Below are 13,073 nucleotides of genomic sequence, written 5' to 3' on the forward strand. Positions count from 1 at the left end.
ACTTATCCGTTCCGTGTTTTCTATGTTTGTCCAGCTTATCAGTATGAATTAATTCTGTCTTGCTGGAAGCTCTGGGAAGCAGATTTACCCTCCACACCTTTAGTTAGGTGTGGAGTTTTTAGTAAACTCTGCGTGGATTTTTGTAGTGTTTTATACTGACCGCACAGTATTCCATCCTGTCCTACCTATCTAGCTAGACTGGCCTCCTGTGCTCATTCTGGTTTCATTCTGTGTATGTCTTTTCCCTCTCCACTCACAATCATTATTTGTGGGGGGCTAATCTATCCTTTGGGGATTTTCTCTGAGGCAAGATAGTTTTCCTGCTTCTATCTTTAGGGGTAGTTAGCTCTTAGGCTGTGTCGAGATGTCTAGGGAGTGACAGGTACATCCCACGGCTACTTCTAGTGTGGTGTTGAGCTTAGGGACTGCGGTCAGTACAGATACCACATCTCAATGATGTCACCGCTTGTCACTGAGGCTGCGCTCGCAGCAGCTCATTCACCAGTGGTTCTCAGACATGGATTATGGCGTGGGACACAACAACAGACAGGTATGGTATATTGTTGTTTTTTTATTTTTGTTTTATTACAGGAGATCGAGGGCTTTGGTGGAATAGGCGTTTGGTGAGTATATCTGTGTTTGTTATTTTTAAATAAAAAAAGAAAACTGTATTTTGTTTTATTTCTAATAAAAGACTTTTTTCTGGCTGTGCCTTTATTTACTATATAACTATAGGATTAGTAATGGATAGGTGTCTTATAGACGTCTCTCCATTACTAAGCCGTGGGCTTGATGTCACCTGACAAAAAAAAGGTGACATCAACCCCACAAATATGAACCACACTTGCCACGGCTACAGGGCAAGTGGGAAGAGACGGGCAAAGTGCCAGAATTGGCGCATCTAATAGATGCTCCTTTTCTGGGCAGCTGCGGGCTGCTATTTTTAGGCTGGTGGGCCTATATCAATGACCAGCCTGAGAATACGAGCCCACAACTGTCAGCTTTAGCTTGGCTGGTTGTCAAAAAATGGGGGAACCCCATGCCTTTTTTTAAATTATTTAAATAATTAAAAAATACGGTGTAGGGACCGCTCTATTGTTGATAACCAGCCTTCGGGTCTTTCATTCATTTATTTAGTTCTAGCGCAGGCGGCGGGCAAGGAATACCCCCATCATCCTCTTCTGCTGTCACTGTTATTAGTGGCAGCAGGTGTAGGTTGATGGGAGTAATAGTCCCAAAAGCTGCCACCTGCTGTCATTGTTCTGACTTGAATATAACTCATCGTTCTCCTCTGCTCGTACCGATCGCTGGCGGAGTAGGGGAGAACGATGAGAGCCCTCTTCAGCACCCGGCGCCAGAGAATAGTGCTTCTTCCTCGGTGCCGATGCGTGTCACACAGATGACATCCATGGGTTTTCTTCATGTGCACGTGTGTGGGACGTTTTGCAGCCCGTGCTGATGGGAAAAAAGGAAAATGTCTACGTGTGGGGCACACGGTCCGTGGAAACACACTGACATGTGCACATTCATTTGAATGGGTCTACGTGTATCAGTGTTACCGGTACATGTGAAAACTGTCACCACACGTACCGGAGACACGAACGTGTGAAAGAGGCCTAAGAGCAGTAACTTTGATTTTGTCAGCGGGAAAATAAAAAATGTGTGGGATTGTGGTTTTTTTTGTTTTATTGGGGTGATAAAATTGAGAAATTCATAAAAATTACTTGAGTTGGAATTTTCCAAAACATCTGGGACTTACACAGTGGGTGCGGAAAGTATTCAGACCCCTTAAAATTTTTCACTCTTTGTTTCATTGCAGCCGTTTGGTAAATTCAAAAAAGTTATTTTTTTTTCTCATTAATGTACACTCTGCACCCCACCTTGACTGAAAAAAAAAAACAGAAATGTAGAATTGTTTTGCAAATTTATTAAAAAAGAAAAACTGAAGGGGGGTTAGAATCTAGTCAGCATTTGACCACAACCATCCCAGCATTATTCCGGCAGTCAGAGGTAAACACAATAAAGATGGCCGCTGCTCATGGGCCACTGATGTGTGCTTGCCCCAGGGCAAAATTTGCCAACCTCCAACCTGTGATCACACGATGGCACACACTAAATGCTGCAGTATATGCTGAGGCATGATGGCTCATATGAGTATCTGAAAACCCCCTCACCGCACATGAGGACCCCAGCGCGGCTCTACAGATACGTCCATATGGACCAAACAGTTATATATGACGCTGTTGAACTGTGTTTTTTTCGTGCATTTATTTCCTTTAGGTTTCTTTTGGGAACCTGAAATAACCCATGTAAAAATCATTTGTACAATACCAGTGTTTCTGTACTTAAAAATACAACATAAAAACTCCATCAAATCTGAACCAAAAAATAAAAAAAAAGATAAAACATAAAAAACATTAAAAACGTAATTATCAGAGTAAATTTCTATTGTGGTTTTTGGTGCTGTCACCTGAGAAAAGTAACATTTCTTACTTGTAGGAACATGATCGTAGGACGGAACTTTCCTTGTTTTGCCCCTTTTGCCCTCCATAGTCTCTGTGCTGCACTATTATGGCTGTGAGCCCATTCTGTCAGTTTGTGGCTATTTTATCTGTATTTTTCTGATCTCCTCTCAGCTGATTTATAACTACAGATACAATCAAAGTAGAGCGGGGAAAACAAAAAGCCTGTAAAAGCCAAACGGTGCAAAAATTTTAATGAAACCCACTTTAAAAATATATTTTAACCCTAAATACAAGCATTTAAGTAGAAATAAAATGTCCCTAAAGGTGGACAACCCCCCGTATCTTAACCTTACAGTCTTATTCTCATTATAAATGGTTAACATTGCAAAGTGCCATTAAAAGCAAGGAGCTGAAATGTACTTATAAAAATTATCAAGGAATGTTATTGTTTATAGCTTGGTACTTAGGTTACCGACCACCGCTGCATCTATCAAGCTCTTTTCTATAGAACTCGTAAGCAATGGTGGGAAGCTGCCTGATCTCTGGTTCTGCTTCAATGCAACCATGCTCTTCTGATGAAAAAAAGGGCAAAGCTGACCCTGATAGTATCATCCAAGGGCACAGAGATAGTCCAAACTGTAAATCAGGAACTGAGGCATGAAATATGGAGCGGTGCGGTCCTCAACTGCAATGGTGAGAGAGGACCTCAAAAGGTGTCATTTCCTATCCTGTAATCCTCATCCAGTTACCCACATTGCTTCCATCAATCTTTCGCCAACATACTAATAATGCAGCATGTAGGGGCTCGGAGAAGGTGGCAGTGAAGGTGTGTAAGTGTCTGATGGGGTCACACAGCTCATAAAAGAACAACTGCCCGACGTCATAATCCAGACATATCCTGAACTTATCACTGGAGATATTGTCAGGTAACCGGATCTCTTTACTGTCATGTATCACTGAATACTGATTATTATATCTCCTGAAACACCAGGACTTGTTATTATTTCCAATTAGTGACTGATCTCCCCTCCTGTCTATGCTGGGATAACACATCCCCATCCTCCAACCCCCTGATCTACTGCTCTCCACATCCCAGTAATGTCGTCCTGAGGTAAATCCTCTCCTGCTCATCACCTGATAATAACCCTTGAATCTCTTTGCTGTTTCTGGACGTTTCTGCTTCTCTTCTGTCCAGGTTGCAGTTTTCAGGTCGTCTGATATAAGGACATTATCAGAAGCTGTGGTTACATCCAGTAATATGTCTGCAGGATCCTCCACATAGATCCCGCTCCTTATACCTGATATTACCTCACATAATGTGTGTAATGTGTGTGAGATCTCAGCCACATTCAGGTCATCTCCATCATGGAGCTGTTTATCATGTCCTCCTGTGTCCTCATCACCTCCCTCCTCCTCAGGATCACACAAGTCACCGGTGTCTGGTTCCTGTAAGACAGTCAGTGGATCCGTCATGTTACACAGCTCCTCAATGTGTCTCATCTTCCTGGACAGCTCGTCCTTCTTTATTTCCAGCTGATGGATCAGAGCAGACAGTGACAGTGACTCTTCCTTCTCCTGCCTGGAGATCTCACTCAGGACCTTCTTCTCCAGGTCGTCCACCCGTCTCCTGATGTCTGTACACAGGGCAGTGACTCTCTCGGCTTCTCCAGCTGCTTTTTCTTGAGCTTTTCTCCTGTGCTCCTCCAGACTCCGGACTCTTTTCTCAGTCTCCTTTGTCTTTGTGATCAGTTTCTGGAGACCAATTCTCAGTTTCTCCTTCTTCTTCTCATAGGCCTCATCCAGCATCTCCACCCGATGTCCCCGATGTTCTCCTGCAGAACAATAGACACAGATACAAGCAGCGTCCTCGGTGCAGTAATATTCCAGGATCTTCTTATGGACAGAACATTTCCTTTTCTCCAGAGAAGTGCTGGGATCAGATAAGACGTGTTCTGGTGATTTGCTGTGAACCCTCAGGTGTTTATCACACAGAGAAGCCTCACAGAGTAGACAGGATCTAACAGCAGGTACCGGAGAGTCCACACAGTAAGTGCAGCAGATCCCGGTGATCTCCTCTTGTTCTTGCTGAGTAATCAGGAAACGTTCAGCGACATTATGGAGATTTATGTTCCTCATCGGTGCTGGCCGCTCCTGAAACTCTTCTCTGCAGTCAGGACAGGAATAAACTCCAGACCCGTCCTGTGTATCCAGCACACGACCAATACAGACCCGGCAGAAGTTGTGTCCACATTTCAGTGTTACAGGGTCCTTAAATGTACATAAACAGATGGAGCAGAGTAGCTCGTCTCTCAGAATAGCAGACGCCATGGCTGAAGGAAGAACAAGGAAACGTAGAAGGTAGAAATGAAACTGAACTTACCTCATTCTGAGGTAATGTATAACTTAAAGGTGTTATCTCATGAACAAAGTACATTTTCAACAGATCCTGTAATATTAATAAGTTGCACAATTGGATGTGTTTAAAAAAAAATGTTCCTGTGCTTGTCATTGTGCCCCTGCTACAGTATGTACAGTCATGGCCAAAATATTTGAGAATGACATCAAAATTATATTTTCACATGATCTGCTGCCATCTGGTTTTTATTAGTGTTTGTCTGATGTTTATATCACATACAGAAATATAATTGCAATCATATTATGAGTACCAATAGGTTATATTGACACTTAGTGTAGAATGAGTTAATGCAGCAAGTCAATATTTGCAGTGTTGCTCCTTCTTCTTCAAGACCTCTGCAATTCTCCCTGGCATGCTCTCAATCAACTTCTGGTCCAAATCCTGCCTGATAGCAGTCCATTCTTGCATAATCAATGCTTGCATTTTGCCAGAATTTGTTGGTTTTTGTTTGTCCACCCGTCTCTTGATGAGTGACCACAAGTTCTCAATGGGATTAAGATCTGGGGAGTTTCCAGGCCATGGACCTAAAATCTCTATGTTTTGTTCCATGAGCCATTTAGTTATCACCTTTGCTTTATGGCAAGGTGCTCCATCATGTTGGAAAAGGCATTGTTGGGCGCCAAACTGCTCTTGGACGGTTGGGAGAAGTTGCTCTTGGAGGACATTCTGGTACCATTCTTTATTCATGGCTGTGTTTTTAGGCAAGACTGTGAGTGAGCCGATTCCCTTGGCTGAGAAGCAACCCCACACATGAATGGTTTCAGGATGCTTTACAGTTGGCATGAGACAAGACTGGTAGTAGCGCTCACCTCTTCTTCTCCGAATAAGCTGTTTTCCAGATGTCCCAAACAATCGAAAAGGGGATTCATCAGAGAAAATGACTTTGCCCCAGTCCTCACCAGTCCACTCCCTGTACCTTTTGCAGAATATCAGTCGGTCCCTGATGTTTTTTCTGGAGAGAAGTGGCTTCTTTGCTGCCCTCCTTGAAACCAGGCCTTGCTCAAAGAGTCTCCGCCTCACAGTGCGTGCAGAAGCACACCAGCCTGCTGCCATTCCTGAGCAAGCTCGGCACTGCTGGTAGTCCGATCCCGCAGCTGAAACAGTTTTAAGATACGGTCCTGGCACTTGCTGGTCTTTCTTGGGCGCCCTGGAGCCATTTTGACAACAATGGAAGCTCTCTCCTTGAAGTTCTTGATGATGCGCTAGATTGTTGACTGAGGTGCAATCTTTGTAGCTGCGATACTCTTCCCTGTTAGGCCATTTTTGTGCAGTGCAATGATGGCTGCACGTGTTTCTTTAGAGATAACCATGGTTAACTGAAGAGAAACAATGATACCAAGCACCAGCCTCCTTTTAAAGTGTCCAGTGATGTCATTCTTACTTTATCATGACTGATTGATCGCCAGCCCTGTCCTCATCAACACCCACACCTGTGTTAATGGATCAATCACTAAAACGATGTTAGCTGCTCCTTTTAAGGCAGGACTGCAATGATGTTGAAATGTGTTTTGGGGGTTAAAGTTCATTTTCTGGGCAAATATTGACTTTGCAAGTACAGTAATTGCTGATAAGCTGATCACTCTGACATTCAGGAGTATATGCAAATTGCCATAAGAAAAAATGAAGCTGTAGACTTTGGAAAAATTAATATTTGTCTCATTCTCAAAATTTTTGTCCATGACTGTACTGAATTATTTGCTGTGTCCTGCATACACAGCTCCTGGGCAGGTGAGAAAGCATAAGTGAATATACTGAGGATACAGGAGGGACTCTTAGCTGAGTGTTTGTGTGAGGGAACACATTTCCGTTTTTGTTAGTTTTATCACAGGAGCGATTGTTTCTGCCATGTCACCAGCCCTCTGAGCTCATCATAAATCTAGACAGTGACGTACTGTGATATGGAGCTGGGGTCTGTTGTAAGATATAGTCTGCTGTTTAACTTTTTGTACAAATCAATTATTGATAGCATAGAAGTGTATGCTTTGTAATACAGTCATGCTTGATGTAGATCAGGGGTCTCAAACTCGGCTGGGTATATGGGCCGCATATATTAAAAATTTGAATTTGGGGGGCCGCATTCTTTGAAGGACAGACTGACATTTTTAGTCATACCATTTTTTTCTATGCAACTTTTGAACAGCTTGCCGTGTTTTATTTTTTTTTAGCTTGGGTCGTATGGATGTGGTGATAACAAATGTGCTCTCATATTGTAGTTATGTCCCCATCCAAGTCCTCATATTGTAGTTATGTCCCCATCCAGGTCTCCATATTGTAGTTATGTCCCTATGCAGGTCCCTATATTGTAATTATGTCTCCATCCAGGTCCTCATATTATAGTTATGTCCCCTTATTATAGTTGTGTCCCAATCCAGGTCCTCATATTGTAGTTCTGTCCCCATCCAGTTACTTCCATATATATAGTATGATGGCCCCAGTTCTTATATATATATAGTATGAAGGCCCCAGTTCCCCCCATATACATAGCATGATGGCCCCAGTTCCCCCCATATACATAGCATGATGGCCCCAGTTCCCCATATATAAGATGGAGGCCCCAGAGCCCGTTCATATAAAAAATTATGTTTATGCTCACTTCATCCTGATTCCTGGCACTGCAGCCCATGTCTTCTCTTCTGGCCTGTAGAGCGAGACAATGACGTCATCGTGTCACCTGCAAGAGCACACTGAGGTCTCGGAAACCGAGGTCTGCTGCTTATGAGACAGACTGATGTGCGCGGCCGTGTCTGCTGTCGGCCGCATCACTGTACAGCAGACACAGAAGAAGCTCAGAAATTGTTATGAAGTTTGGGAAGCCATAGATTGTTTTGAGGGTTTCTCCTTTTAATGTTGTTCATATTCTGAAGAGTATGATTTTGGACAGAGGGTGAGAGGCGCAGAGTCATCTGCGATATTCTAACTCCGCTGCCAATAAAGGGGAGAGGTGGACGATCTGCTGGTCCTGCGAGAATAATGTCAGACCACCTTACCTTGCCAGTGTTGAGGAGAGCCATAAGATCAAATACTTAATTGACCTCAAGACATAAGAGATTGAGAGAAGCGACCCATAACGTGTACTGTTTAACCTTACATAAGCTTTCTCAGATCAAAGTGAGACACTAAAGATGGCTGCCATTTCCTGTTTCACCACACACCATGTGCTGATATCCAAGATGATCAGTGGGACACTAAAGATGGCTGCCATTTCCTGTTTCAGCACACCATGTGCTGATATCCAAGATGATGCCCACCCTGATGACCTCATGGATCCACCCACAGTGACACCCACCTTCATGACCTCATGGACCAACCCACCCTGATGACCTCATGGGTCCTCCCATGGACTTGCTCATTGCCCAACCCACTAATCAATGGAATACATACGATCACTCCCATCTCAGAGCTAATCGAGCCCCCTTACAGGGGTTATATAAACCTGTGTTCTGATTAAATAAAGGCACTTGGAGCTGAGTCACAGATTGATCAAGGAGAGTTTACATCCGACTGTGTGTCTGGTGTATTTCTTTAGTGCGCACCAGATCAATATCCATTAGGCCAGGAGTAGGCAACTAGAGTGAACATTTCTTATTGTTCAACCTAACACCAGGTCATTTCAGGTCATTTAACAAGTAGGGACTTCCCTGGAGTCTAATCCTAAACTGAGTGTGGGTCGCTGTATATTGGATTGAGTGCTTATTCCAAGAAGTTCTGCAACGGACAATGCACAGGACAGTTTGTGCACCGATGTTTTTACATGGAGGGCGGATGAGATTAAAATCTCATGTTCTCAGCTGCTCCTGTAATACACTTCTGTCTATTATCTATATCATCTCTACTGTATCTTCCTATGTAATCTGTAGGAATACGGTGTCACACGTGTCCCGATGTAATACATACACACTATTCCAGAATCTATGGATCCTTGCCGTATTGTTCTAATCTTACCTAAACCAGCAAGTCTGGAGCTCTGCATAGCAAAAGAAGTGAGGATACAGGAATGGAACCAGATCCATTGGAGATAAAATCCTAAACTGTTATTAGATGATAAAATCATGGTTACATCCAAGGACTGTCCATAACAGGTGTCACCAACGCGTTTCTGAACACCATGAGTAAGGGTACCACACTCACCAGAAACGTGTTGGTGATATCTTTTATATCTAAGAAAAGTGGAAAGGAAGGACAAAAACAACAAACTCTGAATGAAAATAGAGGAGCAAGAGAATCCGACTACAAACTAAAATGCGTCTGTACGAATGCACAGAGCATGGGAAACAAGCAAGGAGAATTGGAGCTGCTAACACAAGAAGAGAGATATGATGTTATAGGCATCACTGAAACTTGGTGGGATGATACACATGATTGGAATACAAACCTTGAAGGCTACAACTTATTTATTAGAAACAGGATAAAAAAAAAGGAAGGAGGTGTTGTATTGTATGTTAGGAAAGCATATCTTCAAAGAGATCCAAGCTTCAGAGACTGGTAACACAGTAGAAACTGGGTAAGAAGTCAAGGAGAGAAGAACAGATTGGACACTATTGTAGGTGTTTACTTTAGGCCACCTGGTCAGACTAAAGATATGGATGAACTCTTTTTACATCAGATGCCAAAAGGTAGAGAAAACAAGAGGATCTGCAATCTTGGACCTAATTCTTACCAACAGGGAGGGAATGGTTGAGGAAGTAAAGGTGGCTAGGAATTTAGGAGGCAACAATCATGCTATCCTTGAATTTTGGATTACAAGAGAAGGAAGACAAGCGAGGACTTAAGGTACCGTCACACTAGACGATATCGCTAGCGATCAGTGACGTTGCAGCGTCCTGGATAGCGATATCGTCCAGTGTGACAGGCAGCAGCGATCAGGCCCCTGCTGTGATGTCGCTGGTCGGGGAAGAAAGGCCAGAACTTTGTTTCGTCGCTGGATCTCCCGCTGACATCGCTGAATCAGCGTGTGTGACGCCGATTCAGCGATGTCTTCGCTGGTAACCAGGGTAAACATCGGGTTACTAAGCGCAGGGCCGCGCTTAGTAACCCGATGTTTACCCTGGTTACCATCGTTAAAGTAAAAAAAACAACCACTACATACTTACCTACCGCTGTCTGTCCCCGGCGCTCTGCTTCTCTGCACTCCTCCTGTACTGGCTGTGAGCACAGCGGCCGGAAAGCAGAGCGGTGACGTCACCGCTCTGCTTTCCGGCTGCCCAGCGCTCACAGCCAGAGCAGAGAAGCACAGCGCCGGGGACCAGCTTGGAGTGAAGAAATCAACAGTGGGAGCAATAATTAGAAAATGGAAGACATACAAGACCACTGATAATCTCCCTTGATCTGGGGCTCCACGCAAAATCCCACCCCGTGGGGTCAGAATGATCACAAGAACGGTGAGCAAAAATCCCAGAACCACGCGGGGGGACCTAGTGAATGAACTGCAGAGAGCTGGGACCAATGTAACAAGGCCTACCATAAGTAACACACTACGCCACCATGGACTCAGATCCTGCAGTGCCAGACTTGTCCCACTGCTTAAGCCAGTACATGTCCGAACCCGTCTGAAGTTTGCTAGAGAGCATTTGGATGATCCAGAGGAGTTTTGGGAGAATGTCCTATGGTCTGATGAAACCAAACTGGAACTGTTTGGTAGACACACCACTTGTCGTGTTTGGAGGAAAAAGAATACTGAGTTGCATGCATCAAACACCATACCTACTGTAAAGCATGGTGGTGGAAACATCATGCTTTGGGGATGTTTCTCTGCAAAGGGGCCAGGACGACTGATCCGGGTACATGAAAGAATGAATGGGGCCATGTATCGTGAGATTTTGAGCGCAAACCTCCTTCCATCAGCAAGGGCATTGGAGATGAAACGTGGCTGGGTCTTTCAACATGACAATGATCCAAAGCACACCGCCAGGGCAACGAAGGATTGGCTTCGTAAGAAGCATTTCAAGGTCCTGGAGTGGCCTAGCCAGTCTCCAGATCTCAACCCTATAGAAAACCTTTGGAGGGAGTTGAAAGTCCGTGTTGCCAAGCGAAAAGCCAAAAACATCACTGCTCTAGAGGAGATCTGCATGGAGGAATGGGCCAACATACCAACAACAGTGTGTGGCAACCTTGTGAAGACTTACAGAAAACGTTTGACCTCTGTCATTGCCAACAAAGGATATATTACAAAGTATTGAGATAAAATTTTGTTTCTGACCAAATACTTATTTTCCACCATAATATGCAAATAAATTGTTAAAAAAACAGACAATGTGATTTTCTGGATTTTTTTTTCTCAGTTTGTCTCCCATAGTTGAGGTCTACCTATGATGTAAATTACAGACGCCTCTCATCTTTTTAAGTGGTGGAACTTGCACTATTGCTGACTGACTAAATACTTTTTTGCCCCACTGTATGTGCTGTTTGTTTTTTTTTAGTTTAACGCTTGTAACCAGGGTAAACATCGGGTAACTAAGCGCGGTCCTGCGCTTAGTTACCCGATGTTTACCCTGGTCACCCAGGGACCTCGGCATAGTTGGTCGCTGGAGAGCTGTCTGTGTGACAGCTCCCCAGCGACCACACTACGATTTACCTACGATCACGGCCAGGTCATATCGCTGGTCGTGATCGTAGGTAAATCGTATAGTGTGACGGTACCCTAAGGTAAAATTCTCACCTTTACATGTTGTGAGTATGCACAACACATATAGTAACTATGATAGGAGGGCTGCAGATGGCAGATGACCCGCGAAGGATCTTCAAGAAATTCTGGATAGGATATTCAAGATGTCGACAATTCCGTGCACCTCCAAAATCAGGCAAGGGAATAACAGAGTTCAGAAGAGTTGCATACTTTATTCAGGGCTATAAAACTACGAGTTTTGTTGACGTCCTGTCCACTTCCTCAGGTACATAGCCAATCATTGTAAAAGGAGAGGTTGAACAAGGAAATTACATCACAATTCTTTTTTTGTATATCTTTATTTAACTTACAAAACACATACAAATCCTCATGAAAAAAACGAATGCATAAAAATCCGTATAAAAAAACGCACCAAAAAGGCATTAAAAACGCAAATCCTGAGCAAATATTGAGCCATTCCTGACCGTGGAAACATACCTTAATATTCTCTTTACTCACATTCAGACATTGAGGCTAGTGCCTACATTTTACCATCAGAGCTCCTTGATAAAGGAGGGTGTAATATTAAAGGTTATTTATTGATATGTATTTTTTTTACGTAGAACACATGAAGTTTTGTATTATATGTCTTATAAGGCTGCAGCATTATCTTCCTCATCTTCCAGGAGCTTGTAGGTTCCCCATTTCCTCCCTGCAGACTGAAGACTGAAGAACTCAAAAAGTCCAACTAGCGTAAATGGTAAATAGTGGACCATGGAGGAGGGGGATGCAGCTGCAGGTTTTAACTTAGTGTTTAACCCTGCTGTGGAACCATGGGTCATATAGACCCCAGCGCTGAATAAATTGAAATATTTCTAAAACTGCTCAATCTCAGACATTGACCTTCTATGTATTTTGAAGTATCTTATTTCTGCTTATGTTGATATTTTGAATTTGTTTTTCAATTTTGTTTCAAAGTTACTTTCAATTTTCTGTGTTTGGGACTCTCCTGACCACACAGTTGCAGTTATTGTGCATTTATTTGTATTGAATTTGAATTCTTTTAGATATTAGTAAAGCATTTTGGTATAAATTTCAGTTTGTGTTTGATGATGACAAATAAATCATTTCAAAGTTACATTTGATTTCATAACTGTGTTCTGAAATGATGACAGAATAAAACTTGATTATTCTGAACTGCCAGCATGTTCATTTTAATGAAATGTGACGATTTTGAGCCTGGGATCATATAGAACCCATGGTACCAAAGCAGTGATTTTTTTTTTATGGTTCCACAACAGGGTTAAGAGAATCACCATAAGCGGAGAGGGAATAAAAACCATGTATGAAGGTTGATTCGAAAGTAATGCCTCCTGTTTATTAACATGGAAACAGAAACAGATGCAGAGAACATATGAAAGTAGTTGAATAGAGCAAGATTTCAGCTCCACCATGTCACCACCAGAGGTTATACGTTATCGTCAGCAATGAAAAACAGCCCGAATGCCGAGGCAGTAAAATTCGGAACCATCAGAGGTATCCACTCTTTTACACCTACGATGGCAGCATCTTTGTAAATTGTTGCCTACGT

General features: G+C 43.1%; 1 protein-coding gene across 1 annotated transcript; it reads right to left on the reverse strand.

Moving 5' to 3' along the window:
* Nucleotides 1–1,856: 1,856 nt before the first annotated feature.
* LOC138675217 (E3 ubiquitin/ISG15 ligase TRIM25-like) lies at nt 1,857–4,800 on the reverse strand. Its single transcript, XM_069763258.1, has one exon. The coding sequence runs from the start codon at nt 4,791–4,793 to the stop codon at nt 3,189–3,191; it is 1,605 nt and encodes a 534-aa protein (XP_069619359.1). The 5' UTR covers nt 4,794–4,800; the 3' UTR covers nt 1,857–3,188.
* Nucleotides 4,801–13,073: the final 8,273 nt, after the last annotated feature.

Source organism: Ranitomeya imitator, chromosome 4 (genome assembly GCF_032444005.1).
Source record: "Ranitomeya imitator isolate aRanImi1 chromosome 4, aRanImi1.pri, whole genome shotgun sequence".
Classification (NCBI taxonomy): Eukaryota; Metazoa; Chordata; class Amphibia; order Anura; family Dendrobatidae; genus Ranitomeya; species Ranitomeya imitator.

Coding starts and splice junctions, on each gene's coding strand:
- LOC138675217 (XM_069763258.1), bottom strand. CDS start 4,793: ATGGCGTCTGCTATTCTGAGAGACGAGCTACTCTGCTCCATCTGTTTA.